The 23,970-nt window shown below is 37.0% G+C and overlaps 1 protein-coding gene across 4 annotated transcripts; it reads left to right on the forward strand.

The window, feature by feature from the left end:
• Window positions 1-6,115: 6,115 nt before the first annotated feature.
• LOC131429454 (glycerol kinase) lies at window positions 6,116-20,596 on the forward strand. Of its 4 annotated transcripts, none has more exons than XM_058593587.1 (13): window positions 6,158-6,412; window positions 6,475-6,675; window positions 6,776-7,083; window positions 7,339-7,597; window positions 7,705-7,922; window positions 7,982-8,308; window positions 8,373-8,540; window positions 8,609-8,700; window positions 19,027-19,140; window positions 19,221-19,312; window positions 19,455-19,551; window positions 19,627-19,769; window positions 19,842-20,596. In XM_058593587.1, exons 3-13 carry the CDS (start codon window positions 7,012-7,014, stop codon window positions 19,934-19,936), a joined length of 1,677 nt encoding a protein of 558 aa, XP_058449570.1. In that variant the 5' UTR covers window positions 6,158-6,412; window positions 6,475-6,675; window positions 6,776-7,011; the 3' UTR covers window positions 19,937-20,596. The 4 variants fall into 4 exon arrangements, with proteins under 4 accessions (XP_058449572.1, XP_058449570.1, XP_058449571.1 ...); XM_058593588.1 differs by having other exon boundaries at window positions 6,475-6,511; XM_058593586.1 differs by having other exon boundaries at window positions 6,158-6,675.
• Window positions 20,597-23,970: the final 3,374 nt, after the last annotated feature.

Genomic DNA, 23,970 nt, shown 5'->3' on the forward strand with positions numbered 1-23,970 from the left:
ACCTAATTCTCGGTGTGCCTTTTACGGCTGTTTTTAACATATACTTTTCCACTGGAACTGATATTGTATTACATTTCATTACGTTTACTCTCTTGTTATTTCTGTAACACATATCTGAGACATTCTAAATACTTATATGGTTTTGATTTCGGGAGGGGCCAGGGCCCCTCAGGCCCTCCCTCAGGGTACGTGACTGTTTATAAGTATATGTGAAATGGCGATGTGGTGCATTGCAAAATCGATAGGTGACATTAGATTACAAGTGCTTCACCAAATTTCAGTAAAAGCTAAAACACTGTTCGAAATCGCTGCAAACAGATTTTCTAATTTCATTTTTTTCTAATGTTTCTCTTTATATAAAAAAATGAATGTGACTCAAACTAAATGGAGAGATAATGTGAGTTCAATCTTCATAGTTTCGAAAATTCTATAAAAGATAAGAGCCATTCGGAAACGAAGTGGAAAATAGTGCAATATTGAGGTAAACAGCTGAGTAGGTGATAGCAGTACAGCGAATTAAAAGTTTATACAGGTTTATGAATACGTTTGTTCCAAGTTTCAGTCTGAAAATCTGTTTTCTTTCGTGATAAAGTGAAACCATAAATATGGTGACACAGCCTTCAACCTATCATTTGATCCAATACGGTAATCATATATGACACACACCTACTTTAAATATTAGTTGAAGAATGAATAGATGACTGTAAATAGTTAAATAATTTGATAACGTTTAATCGCTAACAACGTTGTTGAAAACTTAAACAACGTTTGATTCGACCACCCAATTCCGGTATTAACGTTGTACACGGTTTATCTGATAAATGTCAAATAAATGCTGCACATTAACGGGCAAACAAAATTGATGGCACATGACATCGCGCTACTGAACATACGTACTTTGGCACTTTGGTACTCGAACTGATTAGTTGCTGGACTGAGCTGTGCCAATAGCTAAATACGTTTGAATTATCATTACAGTTTAACCCCTTAACGCTCATGGGGAAATATATTTCCCTTCTATAAAAATCGTTATCAACTGTTCAATTATTATCAAATCGATGTGTTTCTTTACTTTTTGCTGAGGATCTTACTTTACACCCACAATAACTAAAATATTGTGTTGTACTGACATATTTCGTCCTGGACATCTTATGGTCGTGAAGAAGGGTTAAGGGTTACAAAGAGCGGGTTTTGCTAGACATATTTATTTTTTTGGAACGTAAGAATTGAAAATACTTAAAAGCAGCAAAAGAGGCACATTCAAAATTTCACGTTAGTACCCAACAGGGGCCGAGAATGAATTAGATCTGTGTAAAATTTCTTTTGTTTGGATACAGCTTAAAAACGATTCTTGTGCTTTATCCGAATAGTTGACGATGGTAAGGTTACTTCAAACCCAACGAAATCGTTGGTCTTACCGATTCGTGAACTCTTTCAGACCAATAAGAAGTAAACAGCTTTCGAAATGGTGGAGTCATCAATTTGAGTTCAACATGCGAGCACTAGATTCGACCGAAAATCATTCGAACCAAATGCTTTCGATAAAGTCTGACTGTCAGAACAAAAATGATGTAAGATTGTAAGATTCTCATTTTACGATAGTAGATACTAGCAGCAGCACTTTTATCTAACAGAAAACCATCCATATGACATACTATGTATTCCTCAACTTGTCGCTCTAAACAACCAAATTACAGAGTTCACAGAAACTTCGGAAATTGGGACGCTTTTAAGTAATGTTTTGATACTTTCCAAGCAGAGCTGTGGCAGAAAGTAGCTGGAAGTCGATGGAAAATTGGAAGAGTTCAAAAGCCATTTGAAAAAATCAGCAATTGATTGCAGAATACTTTTGTTTAAGTTTTTTAATGATCAAAGTAAACGGATGAAAGTGAGGTCAATGAAAACTTGCGAAAGTGAAGAGTTCAATGTTTATTTTTGCTGAACGGTACAAGGTGATAATCATCGCCTGAAAGTAAATTAACAAATATACTCTTAATCATTTTATACACTATAATCTTACACTTGTATTGTCATGTAACAAAATAACTTTGCCGTAAATTCAGGTTTATTCTGGTCGATGGTTCTAACTGTTAATTTGTTGTCTGTAGCGATTAGTATTAACAATTTCACTAGGTTTCAGAAGCTTATGACACACTACACCTTTCTGATCCTTCCAAACACTAATTTCCAGTCGATGTTGGTGTTTGTTTCAGAATAAGCCATGCATTATTCGGCTTAGTACATTTTTCATCGTTAGTCTTAAAATAGGTATGTAACAATTCGATGCAAAACTGATTTTCTTTCGAGTCGTTGAAGAAATATTTTACAAGTGATTTTTCGGTTTTCCAACTGCCTTTCGTTCAATTTATGTGGCACCCATTTTTCGAACTTTTTTTCTTGTCTCGAAGATTTTAAGCGATCAGAAATTGTTTGTTGTGCTACTTTTAACATCGCTATCATTGGTTTTTGACTAGAAGCATCATGCTAATACAATATTGCTTGCAATTTTACGTCTTCAAGATTTTGGTCTTCCACGTTCTTCATTTCTCGCATCAAAATCATTATCTCTGAACCGTTTAAACTATGGTAGCTTTTGATGAAACATGAGCACCATATGCATCAATAAGCATTCCATGCGACTATGTAGCACTTTTCTTCAAATAAAAACAAAACACAATACTTTCCGCAAATCAAAACTTTCGAATCAAAAATGATGAAAAATATGATGTTGTTTATTCAATCAGCTGTTCTATACTTAATATTTTTTTTTTAATATTAATGACACTTTACCATCTTTGTGGCATTCGTGTCAGTATACTTAATATGTTAGGCAGATGTTATACAAACAAAACAAAAAAAATTAGAGTTATTCACACCAAATGTTAATTATCGACACATTTGTATCCTAACGCTCACTTCATACCGGTATACCTCGTATGAACATCGTCAAATGTAAAGTATTACCGTTTTCGATAAAATTGGCTCAAAACTCATTCAATTTAAGGAGCACTTAAATTAAAAATATTTAATAATAAAGCAGTAAAATGGATTACCACTTTGACAGTTAGACAATACCGGAAACAAGAAAATGGTATAATAGTATAATATGACACAATGAAGTTTAAAAATGTTCGGTTTCATTTTCAATTATTTATCTATCAAGTGTTTGCTGATATGATTGCTATTAGATTGATAATAAGATAAGTAAGATTCATTTACAGTTCCATGTGAAAGGTGTGAGTTAAAAAGTCAGTGAGCCACAGTCATCATGGATTCGGATCCAAACAAAGAAAAACATTTATTCAGATTTGAGTGATGGAAACATACAATATAAAACAGTACTGATAGCTTTATTCGTGTATTCATGTTGCATATTAAATATTTCTCCCACACTTGAGTTTTATTTGTAAACCATTGTGTGTTTACATTGCATCATGTCATTTATAATGTAGTTCAAATTGCTACCGTCGATAAAGTAGATTTTATTCACAATTCCTGGTTCACCAGTAAAGTCCTACAAGTGTCTAATAATCGCCTTTGTCAGCTTAGCTTCGTTAAATTTAATCAATTTTGTGTGATCCAGTGCTAGAGTTGAAAGAGAATAAATACTCGCTCTCATGATGCGTGCACACTTTATATAACAGAGGTGTATATGTGTGAAAAAGAAGAGCTCTCGTTGATGTTGTCAGTGCGAGGGGAGATATTATACTTGCTCTTCGTCACACAGAGAAGATGGACATCTCTGGTCGTGGTTACATGGACAATTACTTACTGTCTATAATTAGGAAAACCAATAAAATAAATGCAATTTATATCATCGATCATCGTCAGCGGTCCGGACTCAGAAAACTATTAAATCACCAGCCATTTTGTTTGAGAGCTGAAATATAGACTCTAGTTTGCATAAAAAATACAAGGTTGTGCAAAGAAACCTGACACATTTTATTCTCCTGAACAGGAACCAAACAAAAGAGGTAGAGACCGAATATGGCATACGAAAATAGAAGAATGCAGGTCTATTTTCGACTAGTAGTTTTCCATCATGGAGCACTGGAGTGTCGCTCACCGCGTTTCTATTTATAACTCGTTTTTGAAGAAACCGTCGTACGTCAATATTCGTGAGTTAAAAAAAAACAACCGATAATACCGGTGCCTTCGCGTTATACTGTGAAGCCCTCCGGGCCACGTTCGGACTGCCCAGACACCAATGATTGTTGGATGATTTCGATCTGCTGTTGTGAAGAGTCCCGCGCGTACGGGTAAAAAACATGCGGTTCCTCTTCAAATTTCTCTTTGTTTTATCCATATAAAGTTGAATATAGCAGTTGAATCTGGCGGATTGTGGGGCTCGTTTATCGTTCGCGAACAAGATGCTCGAGCAGTGGTGAGATTTCTCTAAGTAGCATGATGATGAGCGACGAAATTCACTTCCTCCTGGACGGCGTGGTAAACAAGCTAAATTGTCGTTATTATCCCAAGACGAATCCGTTACAGGTTGTGGAGAAGCCCCTCCATTTATTGCGAATGACGTTTTGGTCTGCGGTTGATAAAAAAGTTTCTTAGAAAGGCTTGAAAATTACGTATTGTAAATATATATGCGTAAAATATTGTTTTTAAAAAATAAATGGTTGTAAACCTTCATTTTCTTCTTCTTTTTATTGCTGGTTAGTTTTTTCGTCTAGCATCTCGCATCTTTTGTCAATTTACATAATAAATGTATCAGGTTCCTTTGTGCAATCCTGTGAATATACTGAAAAATATGCTTATCATTAGGAAATTACAGGAATTAAACGAACGGTTTCTTCCGTGCTTTACTTCGGAAAAAAATCAATGTTACAGATATGATTCTTAGCGATGATGTTATTAATATTTCATAATTTGATTCACAATGAATTGGTAAAAATTTTATTTTTACTGATTGAGAAAAACGTAATGATATTTCATAGTTTACGGACGATGTCGCAATGTCATTTAAAAGATATCAAATGTTTTGTAATATGTTATAGGATTTACCCAAATCCGGTAGTTTATCGACAGATGACTGTGAATTGTATAAATGTTATAGATCGTTTAGTGAAAGCAATCTTTTACAATTCATAATCTTTATATAAGTATTATATAAGAAATTGTTGTAGAATCAGTTCAAGTATTTTTAGGAAATATGATTCACTCGATCTGTACCTAACAGACAATAGGAAATAGTCTAGGATTTATAATTGTGAATCCAATAAGAACTAAAAAAAAGTCCTCAAGAATCATGCCAAAACTTTCAGTGCCATCTCACGATTGATACTTCTCTGTGTTGATGGTTGAATTCGTAGATTTCCAATGAAAATTTCGAATTTTCGTAGATTTGATCTATGAATCCATAGTTTCGTAGAATTTTCTGAAATCCGTTGATCTACAAAGGTTTCCCTCGATCTGTCGCCACCAATTCATCAATTTCAATCTTTTCTTTGAAACCAATGCATTGAACAGAGATAGCATATTCTACTCTAACTTCCTGTTCTAATCAAAGTGGATGGAAAGTCCTTGGCACCTTAGAGCTAAAGCAGTGTGCCTTAAAAAATAATTATATTATTGAATAAAAAAAAAGACAAGTGGATGGAAGAACCCTCCGACGACTGTTGTTCGTCTGGGAAAAAATATTTGCTGTTAGTGTCATTCCCAAATGAGCAGACGACAGTACCAAGCGAATTTGATTTGCTTTGACATAAGCGAACTCTTATGTGTTGTGTTATCTCCTACGGAACGCATTAACAGTACAAAAAAGTAGACTTTGAACTGTTTCGATTTCGACTTTGCCTTCAACTTATTACAATGCAATCTTATCGCTGAAGCCGGTGACGGTGATGTCCGATCAAGTCATCACGTTTAAAATTCAGAAATATCGACCGAGTTTCTCTCACGCATTACGTGCATTGATTGCATTGTGCATCGTCTCACTCACTCAAGATTGCTGCCTTGTATGCAAGTCCCCGGCGATTGAACAGTGACGTCAACGTTTTCCTTTGTTCTGATTGGACGCTACGAAGGAGGCTCGCCCAGCGTGAATGGCATTTACTTTTGCGATGCAATCGTGGTTGAATTTCGGCAGTTCCCGTCAGTTGAGCTACGCATGAGCAAGTAATGGTGACGGTTCAGTTTCCTTGGTGATTTTAAAGAAGATGATACTCGAAATTGGCAGGTCTGAATGGCGCCTTCAAAAATTTCAAGAAATACAATAGTAATCGCTTTAGAAAACTATTTCACACTTGCTACTAAATATATGTTTTTTACGTCACATCCAAAAATGTTAATTTTGGGAATCGATATAACATCTACGTGTGGCGTTCCGTTCACGTTAAGCCAAAGAACTATTCTCATACCATAACGAGGCTTCCCAGATAGCAGAGTGGACGACAAACAGAGAGTCAGTCAATCCATGTGAAATTTTGTGTGTGCTTGAAATAACGAAAAGTTTCTATTTTTAAGAATCGATCAAATGTGGTTCACAATTCTGAACAAACAGGTAACTCTTATCGCTTATTACATCGTTCATTATCGCCGATGTCAACAAGGAATGCCTGCTTGATACTGGCAGCCGGATACAGCAAGTGTTCAGTCTATAGTAATTCATGTCAGACAAGTCAGTACAGGACCTGCCTCCGAACGATTTGGATCAGTGCAAGTGGTGTAAATATTTGGATGTGAAATTAGCATTGATGCTCAATCAGTGTAGTCAATTTGCTCATGAAGTACTTCTATAAACATTTTTCTTTTCTTTTATTCACAGATGCAAACGAAAACGCACACTGCAGTTCCAAGCTGAAGCGAAAATTATGCAACGCATGTAAATAAAAAAACGTGGCACGATCAAAACATCCCCTACCAGTGCATCTGGCATTGCTATTGTGAGTGAAAAACTGCATTCGAAACGGGTGTGCATCAGCTGAGTAGGCGGACGGCTGCTGACCGGAGGGATTTTGGTGATATTTAGGCAAAAGGAGGCTGTGATCAAACGAACGCACGATGGGCTCGGAAACACAGCGTAGTAGGCTGGTCGGTGTCATCGACGAGGGCACCAGTATAGCCAGATTTGCGGTAGGTTGAATGACGCCAAATGCAGAACCTTCAAATATCCAATTGGAATTATCTGTTGAACTTGAATGCAATACGTTTGTTGTTTGAAATTGTTCGAAATCGAAGGTTTAGCAGTATCTTTGAATGAACGTTTTCATAGTCATATTGTCATTGATTTAGAAAAGGAAGCTTGTTAGTTGAATGTACCGATAAAAATGGGTGTGACCTACACTACGGAAATTGGATTACTAATTTAATTTCACTTACACAACGCAGGTGTTCAGGGTTCCAGATTTTACCGAGCTCTGCTCGCACGAGCTTAGCATCACTCAGATAGTGCCGCACGAGGGCTGGGCGGAGCAGAACCCGGTCGAGATTCTGGAAGCGGTCCGTTTGTGTGCGTTCGAAGCCTGCCAGAAGCTCAAACAGCTCGGTTATCAGATAAGCGATATCGCATCGATCGGTATTACGAATCAACGCGAGACTACGGTCGTGTGGGATAAGAACACCGGAGAACCGCTGTACAATGCAATCGGTACGATATTTTTATTCCGCCCGTGGAAAGCTTACCTCGTTACGATAAGATAAATTGAGTGTAGATTGAATTAATTTATGTTTTGATTGATGTGTACCTGTTCACAGTTTGGGACGATATCAGGACAAATTCCACCGTAGATAAAGTTCTGGCGCGTCTTCCAGAGCAAAACCATAATCATTTCCGATCCATTTCGGGGCTACCGGTTTCACCGTACTTCTCCGCTCTTAAACTCAATTGGTTAAAGGAAAATGTTCTCACGGTACGGCGGGCCTGCCGGGAGAAAAGATGTTACGCCGGAACAATCGATACGTGGTTATTATGGGTAAGTGTGTATTGCGTTGAGCTTTGCTAGACACTAAACATTTTAACTCGCTTAAACAGAACCTAACAGGGGGTAAGGATGGCGGCGTTTTTGCCACTGACGTCACGAACGCTTCACGCACATTTCTGATGAACATCGAAACGTTGCACTGGGATCCTCTTTTGATCAAAACGTTCTCACTCCACGTGGATATGCTACCAGAGATTCGCAGTTCCTCGGAAATCTACGGTAAAATGAAGGACGGTGGTGTACTGGATGGTATTCCGATAAGCGCCATTCTTGGCAATCAACAGGCCAGCCTGATCGGTCAACGTTGCATAAGAGAGGGACAAGCGAAGAACACATATCGCAAAGGATGCTTCCTACTGTACAATACGGGAACAAGAGTAAGCATTTTTAAGCTGAAAAATGTCGAGGATAATTATAGTTATTACTTGTTTTTTTTTTTAGTGTGTACATTCCACACACGGTCTGGTGACAACCATAGCTTACAAAATGGGACCCAACAAGCCGGCGGTCTATGCCCTGGAGGGTTCCGTCGCCGTTGCTGGCTTCGCAATGAAGTGGCTTCGGGATAACCTAAATTTGCTGAAGGACATTCCAGTCGATTCGGAACAGGTAAGAGATTTCTGTTCGTAAGTACTAAACCATGAAGCTTAGGGTCATTGTGATGTAACTCACTGCAGATTGCCGGAAGTGTCTCTTCTACTGGGGATGTCTACTTTGTACCTGCCTTCACTGGACTTTACGCGCCGTATTGGAGAAAAGATGCCCGGGGGTAAGTTTTTGCTTATTTTAGATCGAGCCGTGATCAAACAGGTTATGCTTCCATCTCAGCAAATTGCAAAATTAAAAAAAATTAATGGCCAAAGGTAACTGCTGAATATAAGCAACCGTTTCTGATTCCATCCCAACTCATACTGCAAATTTGTCATGCCTAAAAAAGAATTATCGTTTCATCCGATCACAAAATAATTATGTACGATACGAGCTACGAAAGATGAAAGTTACGAGCATTTTAACAACAGTTGAGAATTGATATGTTTTGAGTGAACAGGTTTTTCAATATCAAACACAAACCCGCAATTTCTGTTCAAATTTGTCACTTCTCCAGTGCTGATTAAAATATGATAGTTTTAGTTATTATTATCTGCAAAAGTGCAAATAGTTGAAGAAAACGTTTGTTGTACGGTAATAATCGAAAAAGAAAGTAAACACAGAGAATCTGTCAGTGTCGCTCAGGTCATAATGAAAATTCTTCGCAGATTTGCTTTCGGCAAAAAGAAAACAAACGCACACGGAAAACCCGTTAGTCTCAAAATCGCAATTGTTGCTCTTTACTTTGGCCATCAAAACTAAAAATTCATTGAATCATTTTCATAAACAGATTGATTTTCTCATAATCAGATAGTTGAAAAAGGTTGTTAATTTCGATGCTGTCATTTGTCTAAGAATGAAAACAGTAAGAATTTAATCTCTCAATTTCTCTAAGCCGGACGCAAATATTTTCACCGAAGTGTACATGCCGGTGAGCACTCTGGTGTACGGCTCGCATAAGAGAAGCATGGTAACGCATATTCCAAGAAAAAGAAACAGGCTACCTTCTATAAATTTAAAAAGTAACTCACTCACCAGCACGCGCCAGTGGATGTATTTAGGTGAGAGCGTGTGAGAATAATCCATGTGAAGAGAATGTGATTTACTCGTACCAGTTTCTTTAAACACAAGCGCACACTCAAAGCCTGTCTAGTCGACACTGAGAAGAAGTGCGCTTTCCTTTTTGTGCGGTGTTCGCCGGCTGCATCCTCAGTGGACGCATGAAACTTACACACTGGTTTATCACTTTAGTGAAGTGCCATCACTGTATAAAAGTTTAAAGAGTGTCTATAAGCATAGTGACGACAGTGGTCGAATTTTGGTCGCAATGTCTAATTTTTCCTGTTTTCCAAACCATTATCACGATTTCTCCCAACAGAAACGGCATTTTTGTATGCATGAAATGAGTTTACGATTTTCACAGGAACTCCGCTTTTCAGTGCCTGCATTCGCATTAAAGAAACCTTTTTCATAAAACTAGAATAGGGTATCAACCGTTTCGCATTGTTGCTGTGCGGTTCGTTAATGTCGTAGAGAAGGTTAATATGCACATCAGGAAGTAGACCATTTGTGGATTTGCTTTGAGCGTCGGTCGCCTCGCACGAGATATTCTCATCGAAATTCTTCCTCGCAGTCGAAGAAAATGTAGCACATTTCATCATCAACACCAACAAACTAAACGGTCTTTTTAAGGGCATCAAAAATTCTCAAAAAAAATGTTTTCGAAAAAATATTTTGCTTAAATACAAATAACCTTATATGCAACACACAAAAAAGTACTGCTGCCAAAATATTCAGAACAGATTTTAGCACTCACTTTGACACGTAGTCCTACAGTGAAAGTGTAGTTAGAACAAACCCATAGGACTGACCCTTGTAATATTATTTAAACTTCTTTGAATCACTATTTACCTCAGTTTTTGGTAGATATATGAAATAAATGTCAACTCTGCAATACAGTGTTCTAGAACAATTTGAGACTAGTCATTTGACGTTCAATTGCTATTGAAGTTGAAGTAACATTTAAGCTTTGATTTGGATATTGAAGCAAGCTGAGCTCACTAGCAGTGCATTCACAGGAAACTTAATTCAGTTTTTTTTTCTCTTTTCTTTACGTTTCGTCTTTGACTCGTCAGTTCAGAGCAGTTCAAATTGAACTGCTTAATGCAAACCTAAACAGTTCAACTTGAACCGCTAAGCAGACGTAAAGTTAATGCTATTTGCAAAACACTTATGTCTTTGCTGATGTGCCAAACGAAAACGTTATTTTCGGCTAATACTGGCCGATTCAGGTATGGTCATTTAGGGGTAATTTAGTTGACCTCGTTTAGAAATATGTTATTTGGTTTAATGGATTTTGTAGATGGATAGATATTCGAACCCTAACCGGGAAGGATTCTCAGTGCCAGTAGGATTGTAGTACTATCCACGCAATGATTCCGTTGAAACTCAACTCTTGAATAAAAATCTAGATTAGTTCTCTCAATCCAGTTGATTGACGAGTGCCATTACTAAATTTTTAGATTTACTAGATTGTTAGCGCTTTTAACCGTCAGATTTTTTTATTTGAAAACTAAAATGATAAAATAGAAATAACCGCAACCGATTATTCGTACCAATTTTTAACCAATCGTATTCAGAAAAACGTCTAATATATTCATGAAAATGTCACAGAATCATATAGAAACACAACGTCATTTGGAGACACCCGTCTGGCGTCTGTGTTCCTGGCATCAGATATGATTTGTAATTCATTGGAGTCCCATGTTCAACAACTCCAAGCAATATTGTCTACATTTTTGAGTTCAATTGTTTTAAATATGTACTTTCAAACAAATGTACTCAATGTGTTCTCAATTTTCACCTACGCCTAAAGTACGATCTAACGGTACGTCACCTTCCGTCAGAGCAAAATGACCTACCTGTCAGCTTGGAACGAAATCAATCTTCAGCTCAGCAACGCCATCGCACGGCATCACATTCAACATATCATGTCAATTGCATGGATTTGGTGCGCACGAGTTTGACATTTCTCTTTCCTACTTCTATGTACGAGATTCGATGCGGACTCACCTGAGGGCGTCATGCTCGGAAAAAAGAGGTTGTTTATGTGTGATTTGTTCGGGAAATGTGAGAGCTGGATATCTTGTTAATATGATGTCTTTGGTCAGAGTCAACCTCCGTCACGTGTAAATGTTCCGGTAAAAAAAGTATTTAGCTAATTTTGACAGACGCTGACGTTCCGGTGACGGTGACAGAAGGGGACGGACCGTCAATTTTTTGACCAAAACTCCCCATGTTTTCCATCAGCCATCGTTGGGTCCTATTTGACTTATGACATGGTGCTACATACTTCTATAGAAAATGCCCATTTGGAAGCGATTGAACCTTGGAAATACCTAGATACCTATACATGGCTTATGAGCCAGAATCCTTGAAAATAGGTGGCATTTTCAAACAGTTGTAAGTCAACAAACCAAACATCGTGACACATGCTAGATGTTTGATTTGAAAATCAAACTTCACTTTCTCTAAAACTCACTCATCGGTGAACTGAACCGATTTGTGTGTCTGTTGGGCAAAGAATTGATGCTATCACATTTTCAGTTTATCTCAACTTGTAAGTTGATTGGATAACTCCATTCTTGATGCTTAGAACGTCAGTCTAGTAATAACATAACAACATTGAGGTGCTTTGAAATTTTAACTTATACCAGATGAATATTTTTCTGTTAACAAGTATCCAATAAGATTATTCCAACTGCGAAACTCTGGTCACTATTCTAGTTGGGCGCATGATTCGAGTAACCGGAAACATTGAAAACATTCTCAAACAGGTTATCTCCGGCGCTAATTAGTTTTTTTTAAACATCAAACAGAATACTGTACTTTACCCTCGCAACTACATTGACAAGCTAATCACATGAAGATGTTAATTGTTTCGATGTGTCGCTCTAGTGATTAAGTTTTAGCACTACACTTCAATCAAAATCAAAACATTGAAACTGGTTAAAAAACAGACAAAAACAATCGCCACAGACAATCAGATGTCGAAAAAGAATTCGATTCTACCTTACTACTCAATTTGTGATTTTCTTATAAATATACGTTAATCTAACAGGACATTGGGTCGGAAACAATTCCACGCTTCGCAATTTATTACTTCTACAAATATACCGTAAATCATGCAACGTTCATAAAGATGCCATCTCGTTTGACGGCAGCCGGGAAGATTATTCGGGTAATTCTCGTAACTATATACGACACGATAAGCCGCCACTTTATTATAGGTGTTATCAAGTGAAACACAAAAGAAAAATACCGCGATCTGTCAAATATTTGCTTCACTGAACTCTAATAAAGTTCACTAGCAGCGCTGTAACTTATTTTCCACGAGTTTTTTTTCTCTTTTTTTTTTGCAATAAATGCCGCATCACAATCTGACAAAAAAACGATTGTCGAGCAACACTTGGGGCTACGGCTTGACAGTGTTTAAACAACAGCAACTAATAGAACTGATAACCTGTGGGTGTCCTGTGAATAATTAGGTTCCCCAATAACAACTTATCGCTCGAAGCGATGACGTTTACAGCAGCGCAACTGCGGAATCACTTCACACTTCATCGACTGCTATTGGCAGGAATTGGCTTTGACACAGTAGAAGTGGAATTTTTTACGCGCATAAAAGTACCAGTCAGCAGCTGTTGAATGGTCATGTTGCATGGGGAGTTTTTAGTTTTACTGTGTATTTTCATATTCGGAGACAAATGTGGTAGATTGACTATTTGATTTACGATCCTTAACAGTGTGATACAGTGTAGATGAGGTTATTCGATTAACAGAGCTTCCAGACTTTGAACGCGATCTTTGATGCGCGCAATCTACAGTTAGTCAAACAACGGAAATTTTATTTTAACCGGTGTGGTTGTACGGATTGCTCAAAATTATAGGATACGAAAGTTTATGGTCGGTGAGTGGACATCAATTTCGAAATAATGGTCAGAAAATTGAAAATAGTGACGTGAAACAATGTTGAAATAGTGTCATTCAATAATCGATAACTTGTGATATTCCAGAGATGTAAAAAACGGTAGTGATTTCCGATATATCGGTTCCTAGTTCCCGGTTTCGAAAAAATTACAAACCATAACTTAGAAATGACGATCCAAACAGAACGGTCAAATTCTTCTAATTTTGGTAACAAATTGTATTTCATTTAGTTTCTGGTCAAACAAACTGATTTCGACTACATCTATATATATAATAGAAAAATATTGTTTGATACCGAAAGGCTTAGAATTGCATGAAACGTCGAGATTTAGTGTCACCTCGAAAAAAATTTTTTTTTTAAATCGACATTTTGGGACTAGAAAATATCAAAAAGTCCCAGAAAGTTGATGTTTTCAACAAAAGTTTTTTTTGAGGTCACGCTAAATTTCGACGTTTCATGCAGTTTTGAGACTTTTGGCATCAAAAAAAATTTTCGGTTTTGGAAATTTCCAGTACTTCCCCCTATGGTGCTTTTTCAAGATCGAAAATTGTCAAGCCTTTACCACCGGGCAGCACCCCTTCCGCATGTCCGATTTAGCTCAAATTTTGCATGAGGGCTTTTTTCGAGGTGTTTAAACTTTTGAGCACTAGAGCTTTACGAAAATAGAGGTGATCCCAAAATTTTGGCACCCTTATATATATAAAAGCGGTAAAAATCAACGTGTTTTGTCGGTTACGTCACATATATCATTATAACTCCGGAACCAAAAGTCACAGCCATTTGGTCTTCGAACTTGATCAATGGTCCGATAGTAGCTTTCAAACGAGCCTAAGTTTGTTAAAATCGGTTGAGCCATTTCTGAGAAAATTGACCGGTAAAAATAGCTTTGAAAAGTGCACACACATTTTCCGATCTCGTCGAACTGAGTCGAATGGTATATAACACTATGGGTCTCCGAGGCTCTGTTCGAAAGTCGGATTTTCCAGCAATTCTAATACCTTTCTGAAGAGAAAGGCAAAAAGTCACCAAAAATCGCGGAAATTTGTAGAAATCTACAAGCAAGAAAATATTCAACGATGTAAGAGAGTTGCTGCTTAAAATTTCCTGCATTTCATATTACATACTTTGTCTAACGCGTATGTAACTGTCCGGGGATCTAATTACAGGGATGTCAACAATGCGTTGTGAACGTTGCATTGTTTTTCCAAGGTGGGCTGATTCGGTTCTTAACAAAAAAAATCAAGCCGGTGCGTAATATTCTGCTTAGTGAAGGCCTATGTCTCTCGAATTGCAATATCAGATATTATTTTTCGCATTATGTAATTTCACAATGGAAATTCCTTGCTGATTGGTAGAGTGTTTATTTAACAGGACCGCTTGCACATCGTAATTTTCAAAACCAAAATATTGGCTATATAAGGCCCAGTTAATCGGCTTACTGACGAGCAAATAATCATAATTTCCAAAACGTTGAAACTCAACCACAGCAAATGTTCTAGAAAATTTTACCAACTGTTAGAATTAATCGCAAGACGAATAATTTATTTATTAAAAGGACAGTAGAGCTTTGACGTAACAACTAGGGATATCGTAACATCGATCGATTAATCGAGCAATCAGTTAAAAACCTAGATAATCGAGTAATGTTTAATCGATTAGTTTTGAACTAACATTCGATTATTAAACTAATCGAATAACTTGAAATATTCTAAAACAATAATCCAATAATTAATCGAGTCTTAATTGGCATTTTCGGAACAGGGTTACTGGATAACGGAATCTTATAATTTCAGCGAGATAGAACATCATGTTGAGTGTGAAAAAACCTGTTTTAATCCTCCTAGTGGGGTTATGCTACCTCTGTCATATTATTCATTTTTTCCTATATATTACAGCATAAATTCCCCGAAATACTACAATTTCAAAAAGTTTAGAAAAAAGTTTTGAAGATTTCTGTTGCATAACACTACTACATTCATATACTACATGTGAATTTAAGTCACTGAAAATCTATTCAATCGTATGTGAGAAAGTGAAGTAAGCTCCATTTTGTCACATTTGATTACTATTGTCGGTATTTCCGGAACCGAAAGCTGGATATCGGCATAGTCACATTCGGTTCATTCTACCATATACTAATAAATCCTACAAACTTTTTCAAGATTTTCAATGGCGATTTGAATTTTGGAAAAAAAAATGTATCGGTGTTGGACTTGGATAAATTCACCAAATCTTTTATGGGACTATCAATGGTTTATTTGGTTACAGACTCTCATGGACCGCAAATAAGAGAAATTCACTAGCCAATATAAAGAGGTACTTTTCTTTACGTTTCGTCTTAGACTCGTCAGTGCAGAGCAGTTCAAATTGAACTGCTTATTGCAAACTTAAACAGTTCAACTTGAACCGCTAAGCAGACGTAAAGTTAATGCTATTTGCAAAACACTTATATATTTGGTACCGAAGTACCACGTCTTTCCTGACGTGCCGAACGAAAACGTTGTTTTCGGCTTATTCTGGCCGATGCAGGTATGGTCATTTAGGGGTTAGCCTATGTTTGTGCTTAGGGCACATAACCGTTTTTACTTTTCTTTACGTTTCGTCTTAGACTCGTCAGTGCAGAGCAGTTCAAATTGAACTGCTTATTGCAAACTTAAACAGTTCAACTTGAACCGCTAAGCAGACGTAAAGTTAATGCTATTTGCAAAACACTTATATATTTGGTACCGAAGTACCACGTCTTTCCTGACGTGCCGAACGAAAACGTTGTTTTCGGCTTATTCTGGCCGATGCAGGTATGGTCATTTAGGGGTTACCATACCTGCATCGGCCAGAATAAGCCGAAAACAACGTTTTCGTTCGGCACGTCAGGAAAGACGTGGTACTTCGGTACCAAATATATAAGTGTTTTGCAAATAGCATTAACTTTACGTCTGCTTAGCGGTTCAAGTTGAACTGTTTAAGTTTGCAATAAGCAGTTCAATTTGAACTGCTCTGCACTGACGAGTCTAAGACGAAACGTAAAGAAAAGTAAAAACGGTTATGTGCCCTAAGCACAAACATAGGCTAACCCCTAAATGATAAAGAGGTAGCTTATGAAATTAAATTTGACATTTTAACACTAAATACCCTACCTCCGAAACCAGGGGTTTGATCCGAATAACAATTAGAATATTCTTATGACATCAGTAGAATCGAAGATCGTTCAGTCAACTCCGAGAAAAGTGAGTGGCATTATTTTTACATTTTTGGTACATATCACCTTGTAATTCCAGAACCGGAAGTCATATCCAAATGAACGACTGAAAGCAAATACGATTAATTTTTTTTAATTAATTTTGGTTTGTGTTAAGACTCTAATGCAGTTTTGAGCTTAATTTTTTACTTTTCAGTAGTTCGACAAACTGAGCAAATGTCTATGTGTGTATGTGTGTGTGACAAATATTGTCACTCATTTTGCTCGGAAATGGATGAACCGATTTTTACAAACTTAGATTCAAATGAAAGTTCCTGTGATTCCACACAAGGTTCCTGAATTTCATTTGAACGGCTGAAAGCAAAAATCGGATAAGTGCAACTTAGTTTGGAAAACCCGTTTAAGTGTTTTTGAATGCAAAAATCGGATAAAAACATTGAGAGCAAAAACCGGACATGGATTGTGCAATGCATGAGTCTTTTAAAAACATCTTTTCTGCAAGAACCGAACAAAATAACCTTGCAGCATAGATCAAGTTGCCGTTAACAAACAAGCGAACCATGCTTCGTCCACAGCGACAGTCGGTAAAAACTTTGAATGCAAAAACCGGATAGATACATTTGTTTTGGAAGAACCGGTTAAGTTTTTGTCCGGTTTTTGCATTCAAAGTTATTTTATCCGGTTCTTGCAGAAAAGATGTTTTTAAACGATTCTTGCATTGCAAAATCCATGTTCGGTTTTTGCTCTCAATGTTTTTATCCGATTTTTGCATTCAAAAATACTTAAACGGATTTTCCAAACTAAGTTGCACTTATCCGATTTTTGCTTTCAACCGTTCATTTGGATCTGACTTCCGGTTCTGGAATTACAAGGTGATATTTACCAAAAATGTGAAAATAATGCCACTCACTTTTCTCGGAGGACTGAACCATCTTCGATTCTACTGATGTCATAAGAATATTCTAATTTTTATTCGGATCAAACCCCTGGAGGTAGGGTATTTAGTGTAAAAATGTCAAATTCAATTTCATAAGCAAAGCAAAGTCTTGGCATTACATTCCACTTGCACTTATCCGATTTTTGCTTTCAGCCGTTCAAATGAAATTCAGGAACCTTGTGTGGGATCATAGGAACTTTCATTTGAATCTAAGTTTGTAAAAATCGGTTCATCCATTTCCGAGCAAAATGAGTGACAATATTTGTCACACACACATACACACATAGACATTTGCTCAGTTTGTCGAACTGCTGAAAAGTAAAAAACTAAGCTCAAAACTTCATTAGAGTCTTAACACAAACCAAAATTAATTAAAAAAAATTAATCGTATTTGTTTACATCTACCTTACAAGTGGAGTGGAGTGCTCCATTAGATTTTGAATGGACATGACATAACCTCTCAAAATTCACTGAATGAACAACATTTGACGGTGGTTTGCTTACGTGTTCATTCGAATGTAGATACGTGTAAAACAGGAATTTAATTTATTACAAGTTCATTTGGGATATTATCTTGCTAAACCTAATTACAAAGATATGTTTCCAGAAGCAACCGGCTATGAGATTCCTCAATGTCTAGCACGTTCACAGTGTCAACAGAAAGCAGTCTGCAGTGCTCTGAAAATGGTTTAGAACTTACCAAGTTCATGATCATATATCGTAAATTTGTCCCACTAGCAATTCTACTTATTTATTGAAGCTTAACCCACTAAGTGTCTTGCTATATCATCCAACCACCTAGACAGATGAGTGTATGTTTATCTCAATTCGAACAACTGGTTTCAATTACTTAACTTTCAAATGATGCCGTTGAGCGTCTGTCGTGTCAAACCGGCTAGCCACGCTATAAAGTATAGACCGTCGTCTAATAACGCGATTATTTATAGCAGTTCTGCTATCCAAGCAGACGAATGCGAAAACAATTTTACTAATCTTACCTGCATTGCGATCGCGTCGGAATGCACCCGCCCCTTCTGATCGATTGCAAAGTCAAGTGCAATGACGATGGGTTTGCAGCTTCCACAGATAAGTAGATGTGCAACGTTAAGCGGCTGTCATTGAGAATATCAAATGTACCCTGGCTAATGAGTACAGATACCAGATTTGATCTCAACTCTTGTTGTCTATGTCGTTGAACTAAAGATTTTTACTTGGGTTGCGAATTTCGGATATATCTAGAAACTAGACATCGCGCATACCTGCTAATTGCGCGTCAAGCGATCACAAGTTCAATATAGCGGATCGAAAAATGCTTCAACCGCGATCATGTAATACACTGTAAAACTAGGCACTAATATTACAACAACCAAACTATTCGTTTCAGTATTATTTGCGGCCTGACCAGCTTCACCACCAAACATCACATCATTCGTGCTGCGCTAGAGGCTGTCTGCTTCCAAACACGTGACATTATCGAAGCGATGAAAAAAGACTGCGGGTAAGCTCGCGTGTAACGAATCTAAACGAAAGGTTCTCCGACGATCAATTTCCTTGTTTTTTTTTATTCATCTACACCAGCATCAACCTTACCAAGCTACATGCGGACGGGATTATGACCAACAACACGCTGTTGATGCAGCTACAGGCGGATCTAAGCGGAATTCCAGTTCGTAAGTCCTCCCGTTTAATTTTATCCATCGTACTTGAACTCATCTTTGTTAAGGCATTCAACGATTTAGTTTGATATGACAACGAAATAATTTGAATTTCAATTCATCCCCTTCCTGCTTTGGTGGCTCTATGCGATTGCAGTGAAAACTGAAGTCGTCGATCCAACCGCTCTCGGTACGGCAATGGCAGCAGCGCAAGCGAATGGAATCGATCTCTACAATATGGAACCCGAGAATCGGTTAGTAGAGTAGTGATCAGAATAGTTTCGGAACAGTTTATCGAACGCATTTTGTTTTTTTTTCAAATTTACCAGAGACAACCAGCTACAGATCACGCATGAGACATTCCTACCGACCACGACCGAAGAGGAACGGAACGCTCGGTACACCAAGTGGAAAATGGCTGTCCAGCGGAGTTTGGGATGGTCCGTTACCAAGAAGAGTGAAGCCATGACTGGTACGTACCGACCTTCGGCATGGACTGACTCCCGAATTGAATAATTCAAAATTCTATCTTTCATTGTTACAGATGAACGTTACGCGTTGCTAGCGTCGATCCCGGCAAGTCTCTTCCTCCTGACATCCTTCATGATGCTGGTATTTTCCCAATCCCGACCCAGTTGATAGTGATTTGAAGGTCAATGCTACGTCGCTGTTGGTTCTTATTTTGTTTGATTAATTGTTAGCTTAGAATTGCTATCGTACATAATTAGGCCGTTGTCGGTGAAAAAACTAACCAATGTAAACCTTTCAAAAGACTCGGCCAAGGTGCTTGAATTTACTAGAATATTTCAATTTATAACTTCACTCATTGAATGTCTCTGAAAAAGTTCAAAAGACGCTGATACTGGCTATTTCCAGTATCAATAAATTCTTACATGTACATAATTTTGTTTGTTGTTTTACAAATTAAGTTTAAGCGTATTTTAACGAAATATAAATTTAATGATGGTAAACAGTTTTAAAACTATGCATCGCTTCGTTTTATAGTGTTAATCAAGATTTTTTTAGAATACAAATAACATAACTGAATATTCCAGGAAGTTGGCTAGAATCCGTCTTGTAGGTATTATGAAAATTTATCATCATCCAAACGATAAAACTATTTTCGATGTGATTGTCTACGAACGGCCAAAATTGATTTTTTTTGTCTAGTGCGTCTTTAGAAAAACCAAAAATTTCCGATTGACTATATTTTGTTAGACGAGAACAACGATTTTCTTAAGTAATCTTGGATGTAATGTACTTAAACGTATGTCAATAAAAAATTATTATTATTCTGAATTTAGAGTTCACTACAAACAAATCCTTGGCAATGGAACGAAAATGTCTGCCACAAACTAATTATATTTTTCTTCATTAAAATCTTATGACGAATGTATTTATGTATGTAGGTAACCACCATCGTAGTTATAGTCTTGGTCTGCATGCGTTTCCACTCGTCAGTAACTTCAAATTCCATTACCGATCTCGATTCAACATACCGCTGTGTGAAGGAGCCAAACGTGGATGGACGGCACCGTAAGCCGAGTGACCTATGCGAAAACGAAACAGAGAAACTCCTATAATACGAGTCCTACAACAATATGATCCATTTCATCACTTGTCAAATGTTCCACGATGCCCCTCAGTTCGTGAATCTTTGGAAATACTTCATCAACGCGTGAAATATTTCAAAGACTAATGAACGCAATGAACGTATGTCAGTTCGTTGTGTAAAATCATTTTTAGGTGCGCTACAAGCTTTTAGATCGAAGATGGCGGCGAAAGAAGAGCAATTGCGAGAAAAAATTCTGTGCGGTTGCTATGAAAACCCGGATCTGTCAGTAACTTACCGTAAGCCGTAGGCCGTAAGGTTCTTAAATCTTTCGGTACACGTTTGATAACAGTCTGGAAGGCTGGAAGCGAAACAAAAACGGGCCTAAAGGAACCACTAAAAGGACGAGAAGATGAAATAAATATTGCAGAAGAGGCCAAATCTTTCGATACGTACTTTCGCTAGAAAAATGAAACTGTCTACAAGTTTCGTGCATACTTTCAAGCCCCGGCAAGGTATGAAGTATTTCAAGGTGAAAACTGTACCGAACCGTAATGGTAAACAGTATCGCGAATATTTGACAAAGTTTTTCTTCATGATAATGAACGACGAAACTTATGGGTTGGAAGTTTTCAAGCAACTCCCCGGAATGTCTTTTTATACTGCCATGGAACGGAAAAATATTCGGTTTAGCAGGCAATATGCTGCTGTGGTCATCACTAGCTAAAGAAGCAAATGTTATCATTCCTAAAGAAGCGATTATTACCATTCCTACGCAGTCATGACACTCTCTCAGTATTCTGTCCTGTTTTGGCATTTTGTCACTACGCCAAAGATGTTTTGGAATGGTATAAAGCGACTGGAGTCCACCGTAAGAATTCACCTTACTGCCCGGATCTATCGAGTGGTAAAAGATGCATATCTTTCTTGCTGTTACTAAAAATATTCGGTTATTCGACGTTGCTGATTTGCCACCTTAACAACAACTCTTCGTGATAATTTGCAATAATTATCCGTCGCCACACCACATTTTATCAACTCGGCTGTCAGTAACTTGATTGTGGTTTCCCACAACCTGGTTCTTCACAATTTGTTGGGAGTGATTTTCGTCTGCCTGTTGGGAGTGTTTTTGACTTGAACCTACTCGCAGCCACCATTGCAACCTATCCCATTTTATAAATGATTTCATTAAAGCTTATACTTCTCTTTTATTACAATTCATATAAAAAAAACATGTTTAATTTTTTTTCATATCGCTAGAGGATAACATAACCTGTTCAATTTGTAAACAGTTATGTTAAGTTAAGAATATGTTTCCCTCTTTTGCATCGTCGCTCTAAATGACTACGAAGCAGAACAGTGACAAAACAATATCAATTGGAGGATGAAACCGGGGATAAATAAATGACAATATTTGTAATACATGAAATACATTAAATAGTAGTTTAGTTTTTCGAAGTTATATACCTTACGAAGTTTTTTGAGACTTATCTGAGTCAACGCCTGAGTAAAGGTAGTATGGAAATTGTTTTGTTCCGATTATAGATGTTTCAACCTTGAGGCCATTCGCCTCTTCGGGCTAGAAAACTTTCTGACCCCATGGGCGAGGTTACGGTGTTACGAAGTGTTATATACGTCGCTCTTTTGTAAGTTAAAGGCGTCACGAAGCGTTACTTTTTATAAGTTATAGACGTTACGAAACGTTACATGCGTTACTTTTTATGGGTTATTACGTTACAAAGCGTTGCATGCTTTACTTTTTTGTAAGTTATGTTACGAAGCGTTACATGCTTTACTTTTTTGTAAGTAATAGACGTTACGAAGCGTTACTTTTTTCTAAGTAATAGACGTTTTTGTGAGTTATTATGCTACGAAGCGTTACATGCGTTAAATTTTTGTAAGTTATAGGCGTCACTTTCGTGCAAGTGCTATGCGTTACATGCGTTACTTTTTTGTAAACTAATGGTGTTACAAAGCGTTACATGCGTTTTTTGTGAGTTATTATGTTACGAAGCGTTCCATGCGTTACTGTTTTGTGAGTTATTATGTTACGAAGCGTTACATGCGTTACTTTTTGGTAAGCTAAAGGTGTTACAAAAAATACTACACAGATAAAAATATTTTGTGATTTTACATTTATTTTCATGCACATATGGAGCAGGCAATTGAATGGAAATTTACATTACAAAACGAAGTGGTTTGTAAATATACGCCCATGACACTGGCCCTTCTTTCTCACCCACTTGTGTACCGAATAGCCTGTAAAAACCGGAAAACGATGCACAATGAGTTTTGGTTCGAATAAATACATTCTACTCATTTTAACAAACTAATGATTTTCTTGGGTTTCAGCAAGTGCTTTAAATTACAACAAATCTATTTGCGGCTGTAGTTTTTGTGTGTCTCATTTCTCAAATGGACAATGTATGGAACACTTGTAGAACTAATTTGATACTATCATTTTGCAGAAGGAAGTATGTTGATACGTTAAGGCGTTTAAGATTTTTGCAATGTTTTTGAGTTTTTTGAAGGTATTTTTAAAACTAATTTAAATAAGTTAAAAAAATAACACTCTTCCAATTTTTTCTTAAATTTTTACTTATATTATGACCTTTCAGGAACCGCATAGGATACATTTTTATCGATCTGGCATCTAATGAATATTGATATTTGAAGCTTGACTTGTTTTTGATGAAAAAATAATCATAACTTTTTACTGGTAGCTCATATGAAAAAGCTTGGTTGAACAAAATTATGCGCAATAATTAGTACAACAACTCTTCTGAAGAAAACTTTTCCGTAGAACGTTTCACAAAAAAGTTAGAACAAAAAAAGTGATTTTTCAGGAGCCACCCTACTTTAACTCGGGGAAATTGATGTAACTCGATCAAATGAAAAGCTAGAGAGATGAGTTTTGCAGCAAAGCTGCTCAAAATAAAATTTCCTACAACTTTATTGTACAACAAAATCATTTTTGAGTTCAATAAGAGAAGTTAGATTTCAGATTTCAATCTAAATGAGGACCACTCTAGTAACATTTTTCATCAAAAGGAGCGCCATTTCATAACAAACTTTTGTGAAGACATCTACTACAAAAATCTAATATATTATAGTGAAAATA

This window comes from Malaya genurostris, chromosome 2, assembly GCF_030247185.1.
Source record: "Malaya genurostris strain Urasoe2022 chromosome 2, Malgen_1.1, whole genome shotgun sequence".
In the NCBI taxonomy this organism is placed as follows: domain Eukaryota; kingdom Metazoa; phylum Arthropoda; class Insecta; order Diptera; family Culicidae; genus Malaya; species Malaya genurostris.